The sequence below is a fragment of the Prionailurus viverrinus genome, chromosome C2, assembly GCF_022837055.1.
Source record: "Prionailurus viverrinus isolate Anna chromosome C2, UM_Priviv_1.0, whole genome shotgun sequence".
NCBI classification, from domain to species: Eukaryota; Metazoa; Chordata; class Mammalia; order Carnivora; family Felidae; genus Prionailurus; species Prionailurus viverrinus.
This window is the reverse complement of record NC_062569.1, coordinates 90,516,174-90,537,885: the sequence shown is the minus strand read 5'-3', so window position 1 is coordinate 90,537,885 and position 21,712 is coordinate 90,516,174. Positions and strand designations below refer to the sequence as shown.

The window sequence follows — 21,712 nt, the reverse complement described above, 5'->3', positions numbered from 1 at the left end:
CTTTCATCTTTTTTTTTTTTTTTTAAATCACACAGGACTGCCTGGCTGGCTCGGTCTGGCTTGGTTGGGAGAGCTCGTGACTCTTGACCTCAGAGTCATGAGTTCAAGACCCACGTTGGGTGTGGAGCCTACTTAAAAAATAAAATAAAAAAAAATAAAATAAAAATCACACAGTCATGTGCATAGGAGATCAAATATATGAAAACCTAATTGACTGAAATCAAGAGAATGGTAAATAATATTACACTGAACATGTACAGCTGCACTAATACAGTAACCTCCAATCACAGGTAGCTATTTAAAATTAAATTAAATTAAATTAAAATTCAACTTCTCAGTCACACTTACCTTGTTTTAAGGGTTCAATGTGCTCACATATAGCTAGTAGCTACTATATTGAACAGTGCAGATACAGAACACTTCCACTACTGTAGAAAGTTCTACTAGACAGTGCTGGGAAAGAGGAAATACCCAAAAGAAAAATGTTGGTAACCAAACTGTTACCTTTTTTGGCTTGGAATAAACAGTCTAAATAAGCACTTTACCGCATTTCATTTTCAAACCATGGTTGACAGTTTGAATGCCAGAATTCACTTCCTGGTAACTGTCCACTGACAATACAACTCTGCAGCATACTTCTGTGACACAGAGTTTTGCTTCCCTGTGTTATTCTTTAATTCAAACTGATGCCGTGTAACCAAAGCTGAAACCACGTAAGCTCTAGCCTGTCAATCTCGTGGGCTTATTTGGGCAACTACTATTTTATACCCAAGGTAACTATTTTTCCTTCCTTCACTCTCATTCCTTCTCTACAAGCTCCCTAATGTCAAAAGTCAAGCATCTTTGTTAATCTCAGGACTGCAAGTAACCAGATTTGGCTCTAAACAAGCTTCCTACTATTTGTAAAGAGCAGCAATACAAAGATTAAGATACTACCCAATAGCATAGAAATGTCTTATTCTTGAAGATGATAAATTCCAACAGTAAGTTTCTTTATCAGACATTTCATTATGAAAAAACAGGAGCAGTCGGTGACCCTACTGATGCTTCCAGAACATCACTTACGAGGGAGCAGGGGACTTTAGCATAACATATAAAAAGACTAACTAACTGTAAAATATACTGGAAAACCTAAGATCTGGAAGCTCTGGGGTAGAGGAAAAGGAAGAAGCCAACACTGCTCAAGCCTGAAAGTGCTGGGTGTCTCCAGGACAGTGTGTAATGGGGTAGGCTGACGCAGGTCTGGCCCTCACCCCTTCTCTCCTGAGAGAGATCCCCCCAGATGAAAATAACAAACTGTGCAGCCTTCCAGGGCATTTGTCTGATGTAACTGTTTCCTCTCAGGCCGGAGTTGACAACTGGGAATGGTGGATGTCAGAGTTAGCCCTTAGGGTGAGAGAGCAGAAGAAAAGGTCCTGAGAAGCTTCAAGTGCAGGGGTGTCTGTGAGGCAGGGTCACCATGGGGAGGAGAGCCCGGAGGAGACGAAGATTAACATTAAAGACGAATGAAACCAATTTCCTGATTTTGTTGTACTTGGCACCTATTCAACGACTAATTGAGAAAGGGGGCTATGTTCTGTAGGAAGTACTGGTGATGCCGGTTTGCATGGTTTAACATGTGTGCTTGCTTCTCCTTTTAACACAACTGACTTAATTACTGAAGAACTATACTATATTTTGAACAGATGAATCCAGCGAAGTTTTTCAAGGGCTACAAAAGCACTAAGACAATGGGAGAAAGAAGCAACATGGGATGGCAGAAGTGAACCTACAAAAATCTAAGTATTTTTCAATATTTTGAAATAAAAATCTTCATACTTAGCTCAAGAAAATGTTGGAAAGAGACAGGCATAAAAATATGGAGAGAAAAATAGGCAATCTGTGCCAAAATCACCTATGCTAAGTACAGGCAATGGCAGAATGAACCATCTATGAAAAAAGTAACACTATCTTTAGGTGTCCATTATTAACAGACATGGAAGTGGCAATATAGTGTGGCTGCATTTGTCTAGGAGTTGTCTAAAGTTTGACAGTGTCTGATTAACAATCAAATGATAATGGTTTCTACCTTTAAGAGAGGTGCTAATTTTAAAAGTGAAGGTGATGCAAATCCACCTACAGAAATATTTAAAATAGAAAGTAAGGGAAGATGCAATCAGGTGGAGAATCTGAGACATTCAGCATTCAAGGGGGCAAAAGATACTGAATGTATCCCAATGGCCTTTGCTAAGATGAAATGTCACTGTGGAAAGGGCGCTGTGCTACAAGACAGAGTGGCATGGCTTCTGGACTAAGTAGAGAACCAAGTGTGCCCCAGACAAAGCACCTCAGGTCCTCATCTGATTGATGGGGTAAGAAGGCGCCCTTCCCACCTCGCGGAAACACTGTGTGCACAGATGGCCATTAGGGACAACAAGAAGCATGTGCAGCCACAAGAAACACACTAACAGGAGAAGCAACCTCATGAGGTGACTAAGAGCATGCGCACACTGTGAACCCAGCAGAGGACCAGGCAGAAAAGAAAAACCTGTAATGCAACCAAAAATAGGATAAGGAGTGTGGGAGTTAGGGTGGTACTTTACTTAGTATTTTAGCTTCCGCAAGAGTGAAGGAGAAGAGAAGAGGAAGAAAAAGAAAACAGTTCATCGAGGAAACAAGGAGCATTCCTGCCGAGGTGGAACTGCTTTCTAAGGGCTTTCAGGAGCTGTTCAGCAAAAGCTGCATGCTCGAGATCTTGGTTTCTGAATACCGTTGTTTGTTTTTGCAAATCCTTCTCACTTCATCTTCACAAAACTCTGACATAAGCAGGGCAGATATTTGTATTACAGATGAGAAAAATGAGGTCCAGAATGTTGAAGTATTTTGTCATAAGCTACAGGATAAGTGTCAAAGTCAACACTTAACAACTCCTCACACCAGTTATGGTTGCTAAGCCTCCAAGTTCTAGAATATTGAGTTCCAATTACCTAGAAAATAAAAAAAAACTGTCCAAGGAAGGTGACATTTTTTGATAAATCCCAGGAAGAGGAGTGTTTAGTGTGTTTGCACAGCATTTCCTCCGTGCAATGGCCTGCGAATGACCTCTTAAACGATCTGTCTGGTGGCTCTGGCAAGGCAACATGACAGGCACATGCCCAGGACAGAGCCCTTCCCACAACCCACCCCAAAATGAAGCAGCTGGATTCCTTATCTTCTCTCTTAAAAACAAACCAATGGAAGTTAGTTTTGCTTCTTCAATGCTATGGCTTCTCATCTTCCTCTGCTTTCAAGTTGGGCCTCTCAAGTTTCTTCTTACATGCACACGAACTTCAGTTCAGCAGCTCTGGATTTCGGACAAGGCACCAGAAACTCCACGGTGCCTTTACTTAGCAGTGTAAGAGAACCCTATGGCTTTTATTCTTTAAGATCTGGTTAGGCTTCAAGTACATTAAGTAGAAATATGAAGGAAAATCAAGGAAAGAGAAGGTCAGGGGTGTTTGGATGGCTCAGTAGGTGGAGCATGCAACTCTTCATCTTGGGGTTGTGAGTTCAAGCCCCACGTTGGATGTAGAGATTACTTAAAAATAAAATAAAACAAAGAGAGAGAGAAAGCCAATCAATTAAAATTACAGTGCAACAAAAAGTATCTTGGAGTGTTTCTCCAATCTTAGAATTTGTAAAATTATCTGAGGAGCTTAATAACAATGATGATACTCTGGCTTCACTCCCAGAGATTCTGTATCAAATGTGGGGTGGGACTTGGAATGTGCATTTTTATTTTTTTAAAAGTTTATTTATTTTGAGAGAGAAAAAAAGAATGCATATGTGCACAGGGGAGGAGCAGAGAGAGAGAGAGAGAGAGAGAGAGAGAGAGAGAATCCCAAGCAGGCTCTGCACTGTCAATGTGGAGCCTGACACAGGGCTCAATCTCATGACCATAAGATCATGACCTGAGCTGAAATTAAGAGTTGGACGCTTAACTGAGTGAGCCACCTAAGCGTCCCATGGAGTGCTCACTTTTAATAAGCTTTCTGGGTAATTCTGTTCCAAACAGTCCATAAACAGAAATAGAAAAACAGTCTTGAAACTTTTTTTTAAGTTTATTTATTTTTGAGAGAGAAAGAGAGGGAGAAAGAGAGAGAGCGGCAGAGAGAGAGAGCATCTCAACCAGGCTGATTAGCTCAACCACTGATAGCACAGAGCCTGACATGGGGCTCAAACTCACAAACCATGAAACTAGCCTTTCATGACCTGAGCTGAAATTAAAAGTCGGACACTTAACCGACTGAGCCATCCAGGTGCCCAGTCTTGGAACTCAAGGAGAAAGGCTAGTTAATCAGAGGGACTCATCACAGAGCCACTGCAGCAGTGAAATAACAGAGGAGCAAGTGGGCAAAGGGCCACAGATGAGCGCCCAGGGTCCACAGCTCACGCTGATGCTTCCCATTCGGATGATCTGACTGAGCATCCTACCTCAGCATATGCATGTGGCGTGACAGAGCTGCTGGAGAGGCACGTGTTTTGGGGTCCGAGATGGGGCTTTTCCATTCCACACGAGATAGAGAAAGCATAGTCAGCACACAAAATAAGGTTGTGTTCACACCACAATTTAAACAGTGAGAAGGAAGCTCTGATACAGTGGGAAGACTTTGGAATCAGAAGTCCATCCCCAACTCTGCCATATGTTGGATGTGTGACAGTCACTTTGCCTGTCTAGCTTCCAAACTCTAATTGGAGGCTACAACCTATCTCAAGGGACAGCTGTCAAGAGTGAATGATCACAACATACCTTAATAAGGCCTTCTGTAAACTGTAATGCATCAAAGATCAGTATGATGATCAAAAAGTGGAGGTTACTAAGTTTCTTAAACACTGACTTCAAGCTTCTTGTAAGCATCTCACTGAGAAGTTGGCAAGAATGGCAGTTTAAGTGTCACAAAGCCCAGTAGCATGCCAAAAAGAGGTGGGAAACAGCTGACTGGTAAAATCAGGAGAACTCACAGAACATTCCAGAAGAATGCAGGAAAACATCCCTTTCTCCAATGGTGGCAGAGGGTAAGGAAGAAAGAAAAGAAGGCTCTGCACTCCAGGGTATAGTTTTATTTTATGCAAACTATCCCTAGCAGACCATAGAGGGTATTCATTACATTTGGGCTAAAGCCACAGTGAGACTCCAGCAACTTCTTTCTCAACTACTGTCCATGTTAGTGATCAGGGACTTCTGCTTCAAGAACACGGTGATCTTACACTGAGAATTCAGATGAGGATTTGGGGTGGCTTCTTCAAAGAAGGCTGGGTCATGAAAAGAGACAGTGGCCTGTTTGCATATCTAGGAATCTGAGGCTCAGCTTAGCTACTTTTGGACAACAACAAGTGCCCAGTGAACTTGTCTCCTTTGGAAGGGGGGTTACAGTGAGGGATAGAGGGTGGTATTTTCTGTTGCAGTTCACTTTGAAAAATGCCAATCTTGTTTCAGTTCAATGAAGAGACAAAGAAAAGACTCAAACAGAGTGCAAGGGAAAAGCCCAGGGAGGTCTGATGGGGAGGCAGCAGTGGCCAGCCTGGCTAAGGGATGGGGAAGGAGCCAGTTCAAGCTGGGGAGACAGGGTGAAAACTGGAAAGGAAAGAGGTCAGCTAGAAGTGCTGATTCCCATAGTCTACCTCCCACCCTCAGCTTGTTGTTTTTGTCAGAAGCTTTACTATGCCATATAGGTGCTCTCTTTAAAAGGAAAAACGTGGGAAGGTTATTTGCTATGCTCAGTTTAGAAACACTTGAATAAAGAGACCTACCAATTAAGATGTCATACCAACTGGTGGGTGGGTCTTTACAATCATAAAAGAAAGCCATCTAGTCATCTTCTGGTCCTATAGGATACATGGCAACATTTATGTGACTAGCATGGGCAGAGAATTAAAATGATAAGTGAGATGTGTGTGCTAGAAGGCCTCTTAAAAGGAAATACATCCCACATATTAAAAAAGTAGCATCTAGTCTTAAAAGCCATTACCTTAGTACACCATGTACAATTACAGAAAAACAAAGGGAATGAGTATGGAAAACCTAAGCAGGCCAGAGTGGGTGGGGGTAGCAAGAGTCCAAATGCAAACATAACGCTAGGAACAAGAAGAATTCTTGTCTACTTTATTTTTAAAAAATGTGTGTTTATGTATTTTTGAGAGAAAGAGAGAGGCAGAGAGGGAGGGAGGGACAGACAGAGAAGGAGACAGAGAATCCCAAGCAGGCTCTGCACTGTCAGCACAGAGTCTGACATGAGGTTCAAACTCACGAACTGTGAGATCATGACCTGAGCTGAAGCTGGACACTTAACTGACTAAGCGCCCTCAAGGCGCCTCTCTTGTCCACTTTACAGGGGAATTGGATGTAAAAAGAAACTGAGAATGAAAGTATAGTAGTATGAAAAGAATTTGAACATGACTATTAGAAAGTGAGATATGTATTACTACTTAAAAAATTTTTAAAAAAATGTTTATCTTTGAGAGAGATGGAAAGACAGAGCACAAACGGGGGGAGGGCAGAGAAAGAGGGAGACACAGAATCCGAAGCAGGCTTCAGGCTCTGAGCTGTAAGCACAGAGCCTGATGCACGGCTTGAACCCAAAAACCGCGAGATCATGACCTGAGCTGAAGTCGGATGCTTAACCAACTGAGTCACCCAGGCGCCCCAAGATATATATTATTAAGCAGTTATTTCTGGTATCAATTTCCTTATGTGCTAGTTATGTGGTTCCCACCATTAAAGTAAATAGAGTTGAATGTAAAGAAAATAAGAGTATATATTTTTAAAACTGTTTGTTTATTTTTGAGACAGCAAGAATACGAGCAGGGGAGGGGCAGAGAGAGAGGGGGACAGAGGATCTGAAGCAGGCTCTGCGCTGACAGCAGCAAGCCTGATGTGGGACTCGAGCTCACCAACTTGTAAGGTCATGACCTGAATCAAAGTTGGACACCCAACTGACTAAGCCACCGAGGCGCCCCAAGTATATTTTAAAGATGTTTCAAGAAACAGAAGAATAGAAGTTTAGCAGGGAAGCTATAAGTAATGTTGTACAGAACAAAGTGAATTACCGCTAATACAAAAGTCTAAGGCAGGAAAAATAGCGTTGGCCTAGAGCAGAGACTGAGGAACAGGTGACAGACAGCAGACTGGCATCTGAAATGCCACAGCAATAGGCTCTTTCAAGTTAGCTATCCATGACCTGGGGTGGGCCGGGAGAGCATCTACTGTGTAAACAAAATAATGAAGGAGTTTTGTTCAAAGAAAAGGGGAACAAGGAGAAAGGAACTATGATCCCAAGATAGCAGAAACAATGAATCCTATTTATGTGAGAAAGGAGCAAGTCAACTAATAGGGTATATATGTGAAAAGAAGAGGACCCAACAGGTGGCAGAAAGACAACAAAATTTATTATACCATGTTCTTAATATGTCAGTGACAGTGGAAACTGGGTAAGTTTGGCTGCAGAGAAACAATTTTGAATATGCAAATGTAACAACTGTATAACTTACTGTAAAGTTCAAGTATGACACTATATGTAAAACCATCTGAAACTGTCAAATCTATGCATCAGTCAAGCAGCATGGTTACTGAGGACAATGGCCAGGTCTGAGCACCTATAATCCACAGAAATATTTTTAAACCAAGTAGTCTTAATGATCCCCCAGGGAATTCTGGCAAATGTTGCTAACAGTGATATAGCTAACAACTGCTTGACCTGAATTAAAAGCATTTTAGATTTACCTACAACCCGCTTTGCCAGAGGCTATTAAGGAGAAGAGTGATCACCAAGGCAGAAGAGAGAAAAAGCAGAAGCCATAAATAATCTATCAGCTGGGGCACTGGCACCTACACAATTAATATCTGATTGGGTGGGCAAAGCGATCACACACCCCATAGTTGACAACACTCTGTCTTCATGTACCTAACATTTAATTACTTAAAGTACAAAATTACCTATTTAAGAATGTAGATGAGTTCCTAGCAGAAAGAAATTTTGGGTCACTTGAGACTCTTGGAAAGTTAATGAGTTGTTCGTTAAAACAAATATTGTGAGTACATAAAGAAGGAAGGAATACAGGTTAAAAATGATTTGCAGAAAGAATTTGAAATGAATGAAAAGGTTACATGGTATTATAAATAAAGTAACTTCCTCACTCTATAAACAAATCAGACTGAGAACAAAGGGTGATATTCTACATTAGAATTTATTTGCTGGTGGTTGTTTTTTATTTACAGAAATGTGGAAATGTGATCACGTTTTAAAAAGTATTAAACAAAGAAAAAGGGGACAAACCAAAACCCAGACTCTTTAAAAAAATGTTTTTTAAAATGTTTACTTAATTTTGAGAGAGAGGGGGAGACAAGAGGATCCCAAGCAGATTCTGGTCTAACAGCAGAGAGCCTGATGTGGGGCTCGAAGTCACGAACCATGAGATCATGACCTGAGCCGAAGTCTGCCACTTAATGGACTGAGCCACCCAGGTGTCCCCCAAAACCAGACTCTTAACCACAGAGAACAAACAATGGTTATGAGAAGGGGATGGGTGAAAGAGGTGAAGGGGATTAAGAGCACATTCATCATGATGAACACTGAGTAATGCATAGAATTGATGAATCACTATATTATACCTGAAACTAACAGAACACTGTATATATTAACTGACTGGGATTTTTTAAAAGTATGTGATTGTTTTTACATTCTTCTTGCATATAAAGTTTAGACATCTTCAAGAAGTGAGAGAAGTTAGGGGCGCCTGGGTGACGCAGTCGGTTAAGCGTCCGACTTCAGCCAGGTCACGATCTCGCGGTCCGTGAGTTCGAGCCCCGCGTCAGGCTCTGGGCTGATGGCTCAGAGCCTGGAGCCTGTTCCCGATTCTGTGTCTCCCTCTCTCTCTGCCCCTCCCCCGTTCATGCTCTGTCTTTCTCTGTCCCAAAAATAAATAAATGTTGAAAAAAAAATTTAAAAAAAAAATAAAAAAAGAAGTGAGAGAAGTTAAAAAAAAGCCTTTGGATCTGCAAAGTTCATAGAATGTAACAAAAATAATAGCTTAATCATCTTTGATTAAAAACTCATTAGCCATGTGCATTCTTCTGTATGTATATCATATGCCAATAAAAAGTAGAAAAAAAAATTATCCCTCATTAGCTGAAATACAAATGAAACTGTCAAAATAAATCCTGAAAACCAAAATGTTTTGACTGGGATTTTAGAAGAATAGAAGAAGACAAAGAAAACATCAGAATAATGCTAATGGATAAGCACACTTCATGAACCCCAAAGATTCCAATAATGCTGGTGCTAGGTTACTGGGACTGAAAAACTGAAAAATGAATCCTCCTAGTGGCTACAGGTACTTTACCTGAAGATGATGTTAGCAAAAAATAATGGTCTTTCAAAAAGGGAGAAACATACAGAGAAATAATCCCCTTCTCCAAAACCAGAAAATGAAAGCTTAGTTGTGGAGCCACACCAATGGTAATGCTGGCTTTCTCTCAGCATCCCTGGGCCTGCCTGTGTACATACGGCCCCAGCCCTCTGCACAGCACTCCCCCCTTCCAGAACCACTTGGCACACTGGGAATTCCACGAGTCCTGGTGGGCAGTGTGGAAACAAGTTTGTTTCTCCTGGCCCTATAAAAAGCAGTGCTCTGGACTGAATTAATATCCCCTACTCCCCTAATAGTCCCACTATAAGGGTGCAGATGTCGAATTTAGTGTGCTGGATACAAACAAGATACCCCCCAAATATAACTGAGTTGCAGACCACATCCACATCATCCAAATCTCTATGGGAAGTAAGACTGCAGGACTTTATCATTTAGCCAGTCTTCTCTTTAATAACACTGTATATCTGGACTGTGTTTCCCACCAGTAACCCAACTGCTACAGCAAATACAAATTTTATTTGGGCTATGTTGACATGACCTAGAGTTCCATCTTTAGCCATAACACATATGGTGAGAGAGAAAAGTTGACCAGCATTTGTTAGTGCTGATAGGATTTTATTCTAGTCTACATAAACACTTACCTCTTTTACGCTATGTGTTACCGCCCATATTAGAAAAACTCTTGACATCACCTGGAAAGAAGTCAGGACAACAGAAGATGGAACAATTCCTGAAAGATATTTTAGGATGGGTAAATAAACGTATATTGTACCAAGTTTCAACATGTCATAAATTTTCTGAAACATTCGATTTTAATGTTTCGACATAAAACCATCTTGAGCAACTAAAACTTATCTATATTGGCATGTAAACTGTTTTTCAATATTAAAAACTTTTTCCCTCCAAAATGATAATACTGCTTCTTTTTTTTTTTTTTTCAAAACAATATTGTTAATGGCAACAGCATACCATGGAATCTAGGTACCTTTCTCAAGCCTGTCAAAATCCCTAACCAAGTGCAATATATTTTACACTTATCATATAGAGAAAGCAAAACCATTGCTTAACCTCTAAAATTAGACACTGGAAGGTCATTTTACAATATGGGTTTCAAAAATGAACAGGCACCTACGGAAGGGAAACCAACTGTATTTATATCTAATGAATGTTAGCAACTCCTGATATCGTATATACTGTCTGTACTGTATTATTAGATACCGAACTATCTAATAGTTATCTTCTATAATTTACTCAAATATTTTGCCAATAAGCATACCAAAATCAAAATTTGTAATCTATATAAGCCATTCCTCCTCACCTTGTTCATTACAGTAAGCATCGGTACAATTATCCTTCCAAAGTCTGAAAGTTGTAACACTGGAATCATCTTGAGTTATTTTAGATAATCATTAGATTCTGCTAAGTTTACATTTCTTTGGCTTTCCCCTTCAATTCTTACAACTACAACCCCTATAGAAAGACGAGCCACCACCATTGCAAAAAAAAAAAACCCTTGCCTCCTTTAGGTCATCTTAGACCCAGCAATGAGCCAGTATCTATAAGCCTCATTTTCTTGTTGTAACTTTATACTGGCAAGGAACGGCCCCTCTAAAATAAAATCCAGAGGGGCGCCTGGGTGGCTCAGTCAGTTGGGCGTCCAACTTCAGCTCAGGTCATGATGTCATGGTTTATGAGTTGGAGTCCTGAGTCAGGCTTTATGCTGACAGCTCAAAGTCTGGAGTCTACTTCGAATTCTGTGTCTCCTTCTCTCTCTACCCCTTCCCCACTTGTGTTCTGTCTCTCTGTTTCTCTCTCAAAAATAAATGAACATTAAAAAAAATTTTTTTTTAATTTAAATAAAATTGGAAACAGAAGTATATGGGTACCCAATCCAGCAGCTCCACTACCCTCACCTCTGCCATTTCTCTCTGGCCTTACTGATAACAACAACTAGACTTACCAACTTTGCACCTTTCAAGTTACACGTGGGGCACCCTACACCTGACAGGAACTCTCATCATGGCTGCAGATCCTCCTTTCACTCTAAAACTAACCCATCTTTGGGGCGTCTGGGTGGCTCAGTCAGTTGGGCGTTCGACTTCAGCTCAGGTCATGATCTCACAGTTCGTGTTTGAGTCCCACATCAGGCTTTGTGCTGATAGTGCAGAGCCTGCTTGGGATTCTCTGTCTCTCTGTCTCTCTGCCCCTCCACCACTCATGTGCATGCTCTCTCTTTCTCTCTTTCTCTGTCTCAAAAATAAATAAACATTTAAAAAATTAAAATAAAACCAACCCATCTTCATTACATCCACTGGACCATCCCAGACAAATTTTCATTCTTCTAAGCCTTCTAAAACATACTCAGACTTCTGAACATTTATAAAACAAACAACAACTTGCCAAAACTCTGTGTACAAATCGAAGATAAAATTGTCTCTATGGGTGTAGCTATGAAAGGAAATCACTTCACAACTCATTAAGAAAAAGAGATACTATATCCTGTTAGAATGAGTTTCTTGGAGAAGATTTGGGCTTTGGAGAGGAATGATTTAGTTTCCAAAAGCAAGTAACATGGACATGTCAACAATGCTTGCCATATAAAGATGCTCAATAAATCTTTGTAGAATGAATGAAAAAAAAATAAAGGTATGGACTTGTAGCCCAATAGATAGAGAGTCTAGAAATAAACCCTCACATTTATAATTCTTGATTTTCAACAAGTATGCCAAGACAATTCAGTGGAAAAATAACTGTCTTTTCAATAAATGGTGCTGGGACAACTGGACAAAAAATAAAAAATATAAATAAAAAATAAAAACAAAAAATAAAGTTAGAACACTTCCTTATACCATATAGAAAGAAATTAACTCAAAATGGATCAAGACCTAAATGTAGGAGTTAAAACTATAAAACTCTTAGAGGAAAAAAGAAATGTGAATCTTTGTGATCTTGGATTAGAAAATGGTTTATTAGCTATGACACTAAAAGCACAAGAAAAAATAAATAATCAGATTTCATCAAAATTATGTGTGCTTCAAAGAATACCAACAAGAAAGTGAAAAGAGAATCCACAGAATTGAGAAAATATCCATGAATTGTATATAATAAAGGACTTATATCCAAAATAAAGAATTCTTACAATTCAACAATAAAAGAGAACCCAGCTAAAAAATGGGCAAAGAATTTGAATAGATATTTCTCCAAAGAAGATATGCAAGTGGATAATAAAGACATGAAAAGATGCTCAAATCATTACTCAACAGAGAAATGCAAATCAAAATCATAATGAGATATACTTTGCTAGGTTGGTTATAATCATCAGATACACAAATAACCCAGTGAAGAAATGGGCAGAAAACATGAATAGACACTTCTCTAAAGAAGACATCCGGATGGCCAACAGGCACATGAAAAGATGTTCAGCGTCGCTCCTTATCAGGGAAATACAAATCAAAACCACACTCAGGTATCACCTCACGCCAGTCAGAGTGGCCAAAATGAACAAATCCGGAGACTATAGATGCTGGAGAGGATGTGGAGAAACGGGAACCCTCTTGCACTGTTGGTGGGAATGCAAATTGGTGCAGCCGCTCTGGAAAGCAGTGTGGAGGTTCCTCAGAAAATTAAAAATAGACCTACCCTATGACCCAGCAATAGCACTGCTAGGAATTTATCCAAGGGATACAGGAGCACTGATGCATAGGGCCACGTGTACCCCAATGTTCATAGCAGCACTCTCAACAATAGCCAAATTATGGAAAGAGCCTAAATGTCCATCAACTGATGAATGGATAAAGAAATTGTGGTTTATATACACAATGGAATATTACGTGGCAATGAGAAAAAATGAAATATGGCCTTTCGTAGCAACGTGGATGGAACTGGAGAGTGTGATGCTAAGTGAAATAAGCCATACAGAGAAAGACAGATACCATATGGTTTCACTCTTATGTGGATCCTGAGAAACTTCACAGGAACCCATGGGGGAGGGGAAGGAAAAAAAAAAAAAAAAGAGGTTAGAATGGGAGAGAGCCAAAGCATAAGAGACTTAAAAACTGAGAACAAACTGAGGGTTGATGGGGGGTGGGAGGGAGGAGAGGGTGGGTGATGGGTATTGAGGAGGGCACCTTTTGGGATGAGCACTGGGTGTTGTATGGAAACCAATTTGTCAATAAATTTCATAAAAAAAAAATAATAATCATCAGATACATTTTTACAGAGAATAGCAAATGTTGACAAGGATGTGGTGATATTGGAACCTTCATACATCGATGATAGGATTATAAGGTGGTGTAGCTACTCTGGAGAACGAACAGTGTGCCAGTACCTCAAAATGTTAAATATGGAATTACCATATGACTCATCAGTTCTACTCCTAGGTCTGTATATACCCAAGAAAAATTAAAAAATTGCTCACACAAACACCTGCAAAGAATGTTCATAGTGGTATTCATACTGGCTTCAAATCGGAAACAATAAAAATGTCCAACAACAGATGAATGGATAGAATGTGGTCGAGCTATACAACGGAACATTAGAAATAAAGTAAATAAAAGTAAAACATAATGAATAATAAATAAAAAGAAATGAACTACTGATACATACTGTAATATTGATGAACTTTGAATACATGCTGAATGAAAAAGCCAATGGATGAAAGACCACATGTTACACGATTCGGTATATATGAAAAGTCCAGAACAGACAAACTATAGAGACAGAAAGTAAATTAGTGGTTACCTGGGGCTAGAAGGTTAGGAAGGGAACTGGGAATGACTGCTAATGGGTATTGAATTTCTTTTGGCGGTAATGAAAATGTTCTAAAACTGACTGTGGTAAGAGTTTGCACAACTGTGTGAATTCTGAATTGTATACTCTAAGTGGGGAAATTGTATATGTGAATTGTTATATGAATAAAGCTTTTATAAAAAAATTAATGTGTGAATTAACTACAAAGCCTGGTGATATATGTAACACTGCTAAAGAAGTTAGTCAAATATTAAGTGAATATACTTAGCCAGATTATATTATAGTTTACATTACCAGAAAAACTAAAGATCCATAATCAAAGGCTTTCCTAAGTGAGTTATTAAGCATTTACTACTTGAGGAAAGACCACCAGTATTTCTAGTTTTTTTTTTAACTCAAAGACTAGCTCATCACATAAAAATATTATTTTCTCTTTCATTTCTGCTCTTTCTTCTTTTGCCAATGAAACAATGGGCTAGACTGCTAATGGTCTGAAAAGTGCTTCAGGGTTGTTGCTGTATTTTAGTGGGAATCAAGAAGTTCAGGATCTGGAACTCAGATTTCCAAGTTCAAAAACCTAATTTTATCCCATTTGTGAGCAAAAATCAGGCTCTGGGAGACTGACTCAAGACTGATCAAATTCATAAGAGTCCAGTTAATAAACCAAAATGTCACTTTATTTACTTATATGAGAGGCACAGCCTTTGTAATAACTGAATGGTTGGGATTTCAGAGACCCTCATCTGGGGGCACTTTTTTCCTACTGTTGAAATCAGAATGCTTATTAGTAAATGCAACTTCAACAGAGGGATCTGGTTGCCGTGAGGGGTGAATACTGAAATTCAGTAGGACCTGGGTATAATTAATTACCCCTTCTTTACTATAGAGTTCTTTTTCCTAGAGAATACAAAGATTTATATAGTTATATAGGTCTTCCCTTTGAAAATGCTAATCAAAAATTGTGATTGTTTTTCTTAAAAGTAAGTTTTAATAACCAAAAACATTTATTCCTTAGGTAATAAATGTTCCTGGTAAATATTTCCTACCAGTCTTTACTTCTAAGTGTATTTTTATTATTTTATTAAAAAATTTAATGTTTATTTTTGAGAGAGAGAGAGAGAACAGAGTGCGAGTGAGGGAGGGGCAGAGAGAGATGGAGACACAGAATCCGCAACAGGCTCCAGGCTCTGAGCTGTCAGGCAGAGCCTGATGCGGGACTCAAACTCACAAACCATGAGACCATGACCCAAGCTGAAGTAGGATGCTTAACCAACTGAACCATTTAGGTGTCCTTAAGTGTATTTTAAAATACAGTTCACCTTCTATTATTTGTACTCTGTAATTTGCTTTCTCACTTAACATTTTAAGAAAATTTCTTACAACATACTCTCCAAAATATTTTAACTTGAGTCATAAGATTCCTTTGAACAGAATATATTTGTTTATCTATTCTCCTTCTGTAAGACATTTAAATTGCTCTCATTTCTTGATATTATAAATGAAGTAATGAAGTATTACAAATAATACTTAAAAATTTCTGAGGTTTAGAACTTTTTTTTTTTTTTTTTTTTTAAGGATTATTTCCTTGGGATAGTTCCCAGAAGTAGAACTACTAGGTCAAATGCTATGAATTCCTTTAAGGCCCTTGAAATACATTGCCAAATTGCTTTCCAAAACGTTTGTATCAATATACACTCCCAACAGCAGCATAGAAGTGTGGCTGCTTTAGCCTACCCTCAATGGCAAATTTAAATCTTAGAAGTTAGGGGGTAAAAAGCCAGTAAATTTAAATCTTAATAAGTTAGGGAATAAAATAGCTGATTAACGCTTTCTAATTTGATGCAGATGCAGAGATGTTTATGGCTTTGCTAACAGGTGCTCCTAAATTCCCTATTCAGGAAACTGCCTATTTAGGCACCTGAATTTCCCTCAAATGATGTCATTCACACCAATTCTCACTTGGTTTCTATGGCATATGAACCTACCTGAACCAGTCACCCAGCAAACAGAAGTTTTGGTCCTAGCCTGACAGCCCAATCTCAAAATGCCTGCTCCACTGAACCAGATGGGATACCATCTTAGGGCCAGGGGCTCCAAGTTTATCCTTGAAGTTAAGCCAGACCAACAACAGAAGGCCACATAGATGGACCATATCATCTTTGCTCTGAACAGAACTGGTATCACTGAGTTGGGTTTAATGCTATTATTAGCTGGATTTCATGAGGAACTGTTAAAAAAAATCATTATTTGCTGTAGGAATGGTATGCATTAGTATAATATACACTCTATCATTCCATGCCCCTTCCATAAAGCCCTAGGTGGGAAATATATTTTAGAAATCAATGCTAAGAAATATTTACTCTTCTCCACTGATAGGAGTTATATAACTCAATTGCCCTTTTTCTTTTATTATTTTCTTTTAATTTTAGTATAGTTAACATACAGGGTTATATTCTCAGTTGCCCGTTTTTCAAAATGTTTATTTATTTTTGAGAGAGAGCGCACACGCACGCGTGCACACACACACACACACACACACACACACACGAATCGGGGAGGGGCAGAGAGCGAGGGAGACAGGGAATCTGAAGCAGGCTCCATGCTGTCAGCTCAAAGCCCAACGTGGGGCTTGAACCCACGAACAGTGAGATCATGACCTGAGCTGAAGTCAGACGCTCAACCGAGTCACCCAGGTGCCCTTCTCAATTGCCCTTTTTTAATGTGGTAGTCAAAGTTTCAAGCCAAATCTGAAGTATACCACATTATTATATTTTATGTAGAAGTTATCACAAATTCTTGTGGAATGAAGTGCACAGACAGACCAGATCCTCTTTCTTTTCTAGACTTCTTGAAGTCAATTTCGATGTGACTGCATTTACTATGCCCTTATCTCTTATTTGAACACATGACATAGCATGTTAAAACTACCGAAACTGCAGATTTTTGGTTGCTGATTACTTAAATTGGTTGTTTTCAGACAAGGAGAGTTTCTTCAATCTTATCAGTAAGCCATCGCTAGGCCAAAATTCATTAAAAAAAAAAAAAAAAAAAGACTTACTACGCATCTATTATGCATTAATTGAATTCAACAAATATTTTTGGAGTACCTACTCTATGCCACATACTGTTTTCCATGATGGGGATACAATGGTAAATGAGACAATGTCCCTGCCCTCATGAATTTACACTCTCAGGCTGTAATTGATTTGTTTTGGGATATGTCTTAATTTTAGGACTTTTGCCTGAAGGTGATGTGAGGCAACTAAACATTTGTAAACAGCAGAATGGCATGATCGCTTCTTGTTTCAGAAAAATATCTCTATCAGCAGTGCACATCTTTGGCAAGGCGAGGTTATAGCTTGAGAAATAATTATGGGAATTTATGTTGAAAGGGCAATGAACTTTTGAAGCAAAACATCAGCAGATTAAAAGAAACACAAGTGTTTATATGTGTGGGGTGTGCATGTGTGTGTGTGTGTTAAGCAAAAGCTGTATAAAGGGAATCTGGCAATCAGTTTGATTCTCCAGAACCAGGGTGCTTTGAGGACAATCTGTGAGCCCTGCAGAGGTGGGGAGCACTGGAAATCCACCCTGCTTGGCACAGCCCTCAGATGGACCAGGTTAATGGGCTTAGGAGACTGGCTACCTGTGACCAAGACTGGATTGAAAGTCAGGTACAGCAAGGCAACGTAAGTTGGGAGCAGAGCAGAACAGTGTTCAGCTGGAGCCCACCACCCGAAAAGGAGCCAATCATCAAGGAATACATGCATAATGGAGGCCAGACCAAAGCAAGGCAGGAGACATAAAGTTGGTGCCAGAAATTAAACTAAATGATGGCAAGTGCAACCAGGGTCTCCCTACCCAAATACCGTATCCACTAAACTAAAAATAGTAATATTCAATAACAAAAACAACACTCAACAGTAGCAACCAAAAAGGAATGGGGTAACAACTGTATGCCATATATTTTTAAAAGCTCTAGCCAAAAAAGGGAAGATTATTGCACACCTCCTACCCTATCCCCATCTCCCAAAAATGATATTGGTGAATCAACACAATCTTGAGAATTTTCACCAACAGGATCAGATTTGGAGAGAAATAAATTTCTGAGCAGAGTACGACAGACGTGGAGGCTGGAAGGTGATGGTAAAGTGGAGAATGTGACTAACCAGGAGCCATCTCATGGATGCCAAGCCTTTCCGGCCCCACACTGAGCTTGAGGACTAGCACAAAGTTCCCTGTGGGAATAGGATACATTTTTTAAGAAATGGCAGAATCCTAGCATGGAACAGTCATATCCCAGAAGGGAAGGAAGAGCTCATGTTTTTAAATAAGTCATTCATGCATTGTTCAAAGTTTAAAAAGTATAAAAAGATACAGAGAGAAAAGTCTCCCTCCCAATCCCATCCTACTGCCACTCACCTTTCTCACAGGCAACCAAATATTAATTCCTTATCTATCACTCCAGAGATATATTTTAGGTATATAATAGCAAACATGTAAATGAATGTATTAAGATGTATTTATATAGATCCTTTTTTCCAACTTTTTACACAATGGCAGCATTTTATACACATTGTTCTATACTCTGCTTTTCTCCCCTTAAAAAATATCCTGAAAATCTTTCCTCTTCTATACAAATATACACTGTTTTAATTACTGAGACTTTATGCCTTAATATCCATGCACTCTCCTAAGCCCTACCCCTATGCCCTCAGTGTGTAGAAAAATATGTAAAACAGGAAAACTCTGGTTCTAAACTGTAGCTCACAGGGGAAAATAACTGAATATTAAACACTGTAGAAAGGCAGCCAGGAAGAATTCAGTAACATCCGTATCAGAGCAAATAAAATGGTTGGACAGGGATGTTCATACTTTAGAAAGATGGAGAGGCATGGCACCCATACAAACATAATATAAGGGAAAAAAATAAAGCATGCATTGAATCTAGGGAGAAAGTAAAAACTTAGAGCAACTGGAAAGAAGATAATCATTATGGACAACAAAGGCAATCCAACACAAGGATAATTGCTACCCCAAAGTAGAGAACCCAATATGTGAAACAGAAAATGTATTCAGGCACAATCCAAGAAATATAAGAACAAAATTTCTACTGAGAAAATACACTATGTTCCAGAGGGGGGAAAAAAAAAGATAGTGAATGAAAAAAAATGAGACATTTCTTGGTTACAAAAATACTTCAGGGATTCAGACAAAAATAAATGAATGAATAAATGAATGAATAAACCAACCAACCAACCAACCAACCAACCAACCAACCAACCAACAAGTTACCTACAAAGTGGTAAAAAAAATCAGCCTGCTTCAGACTTCACAGCAACATCCAATGTCAGAAGACAATAAAGCAACATTACAATAGTCTGAAGGAAAGAATGTTCAAGAATATTATACCCAGACAAGGATGTAACTCTAGCACAATGACAAAAGGTAAACATCCCTAAATATGAAAGAACTTGCCACATAATGCCTATGCAACCAACCTTCTAAAGAAACACATGCTGTCAGAAATTCAGCCCAAAAAGAGATGAATCAAAATAAAGAATTCAGGAATGGAGAAGTCATGGTCAAAGGGCCCATAGTAGGCAATGAATCCAATTAAATATAAAGCTAAGATTAAATAATTATGGTAATTATGGTCATAGAACATTGGGTAAATGTTTATAAGCCACAATAATATGTTGGTAATATAATTTTAAAATGGGAGCCAGGGAAAAAGACACGAAAGGAGAAGTGACCATACTTATTTCCTTAATAGAATTAAGAGATATTGCTTGAAACTAAAATATAGCCAAATGTAATTCTAATCTAAGTTTTTATATCTTTTTGTTAAGCTTTAAGAGACTTCTAATAAAATATCTCTCATGGTAAGAGGATTTTATACTTATTTTTAATATACTCAATAATTTTAAGGAAAAGTAGCATGTAAGGCAGGAGCTATTTATCTTGATTCTTCCATCCGTCTATTTTTTTCTTCCTTATATTAATATATATGTGAAGAAAACCCTCTCTGGAATGGTGTTTACCTAATAGTAATGAAGATTAGTTCTAATGGTAGAATTTGGAGTCATTTTTAAACTTTGCTCTTTGTACTTTTCCACATTGCTTGCACCAGTAAAATCCATGAATTTGATTTCAAAATTAATAAAATCATTACTCTGACAAGAATTTAAACGTTTGGCACCAGCAAAAAGATAATTCTGAAACTGAGCTAATTCCAATTTTAAACAGGAATTTTCTTAAATATTTTCTCTTACAGTACAAGCTAATCTCAGAGAAATAAAATATTTCTGGCCAAAATGAAGAAAAGTGTCAGAGTATGGTACTCAAGGAAAATGAATGGCTTTTTTTTTTTTTTTTAAAGAAGGATTGACAGAAGGGCAATTCTCTTTTCTATTTTCCCAGAACCTAGAAAACTGGCCATGCCTCTTGGGGTTGCAGTACCTAACCGCCCCCACCCCCAAAGCAATTTGCAGTACATTTTACTTAACTACACTTACTTTATTGAGCTCTGACAAAAGAAACTTGTGTATTACACTGTAATCAATAGCAAAATTATGGTATTTATATGATAAGCTCTGGATTTATTTGAGGTTAGCATTTCTAAAAGATGTACTAAACTGTAAGAGGGCATTATATTTCTTTGTGCTAAAAGGATAGTGGGACTAAGTGCATTCATGCTTACCTTTGACTAAACTGAAATGGATAAAAAGGGAGGGAGACATAAGAAAATCCTATCACCTATCAGTGATAAGTCATGTGTCTAACACTGGAAAGAAATGTACAGTTAGAATTAAATCTTTTCCCTTGATGTGACAAAATTTTAAGCACTGTAGTGCTTCTCAAACTGGGGCATGTATAAGCCAAAGATGTACAGCAGGGTCTAATCCAGTGACATCCTACTAGCAGTTAACTTACTCCAACTCAACTGTATGAACTCAACCCAAAGAAAATAAGATACAAAACTAGTGTAGACGACCCCACCCAGTATTTCGGTGTGACTGTGGGCACCAGAGTGAGTGGTGGTCTTAGGTCTCCTGGCTACTCACCACCCTGACTGTGATTTTACTGTTCAAAGATAATGTAAAAGTCATCCATCCAACACAGGCCCTAAATGCAAACCAACTATTTCATCTGGTATTCAAATGAAGAAAGAGTAAACATTTTCAATACTGGAGGAAAAAGTGGCTCTGTTGGACTTATTGAAAGTCAATACTAAGTTGCATTGTGTTGCATGAACAAGTCAAAGTATTTTTCATTGGAATTTTACCCCTACATAAGCAATTCTACTTTAGGAGATAAAGCCATAGCATGCATATATATATATATATATATATATATATATATATATATATATATACATACACATACATATATATGTATATATGTATATATGTATGCATATACATATATATATGTATGTATGTATATATATATATATATATATATACACACACACACACACACACACACACACACACACACACACTACATTGTCTTGGTTCACTCATTTTCCCTGAAAAAAAAATTTTGGCGGGGGGGGGATATCCATTTTTACATT

General features: G+C 38.5%; 1 protein-coding gene across 1 annotated transcript in view; it reads right to left on the bottom strand.

Annotated features, from left to right (window-relative positions):
- HACD2 (3-hydroxyacyl-CoA dehydratase 2) overlaps positions 1 to 21,712 on the bottom strand; it is a 105,807-nt gene that overhangs the window by 24,832 nt on the left and 59,263 nt on the right. Inside the window, exon 4 of the mRNA XM_047875305.1 lies at positions 10,026 to 10,114. Coding sequence (XP_047731261.1) covers positions 10,026 to 10,114 — 89 coding nt within the window. The remainder of the gene's footprint in view (positions 1 to 10,025; positions 10,115 to 21,712) is intronic.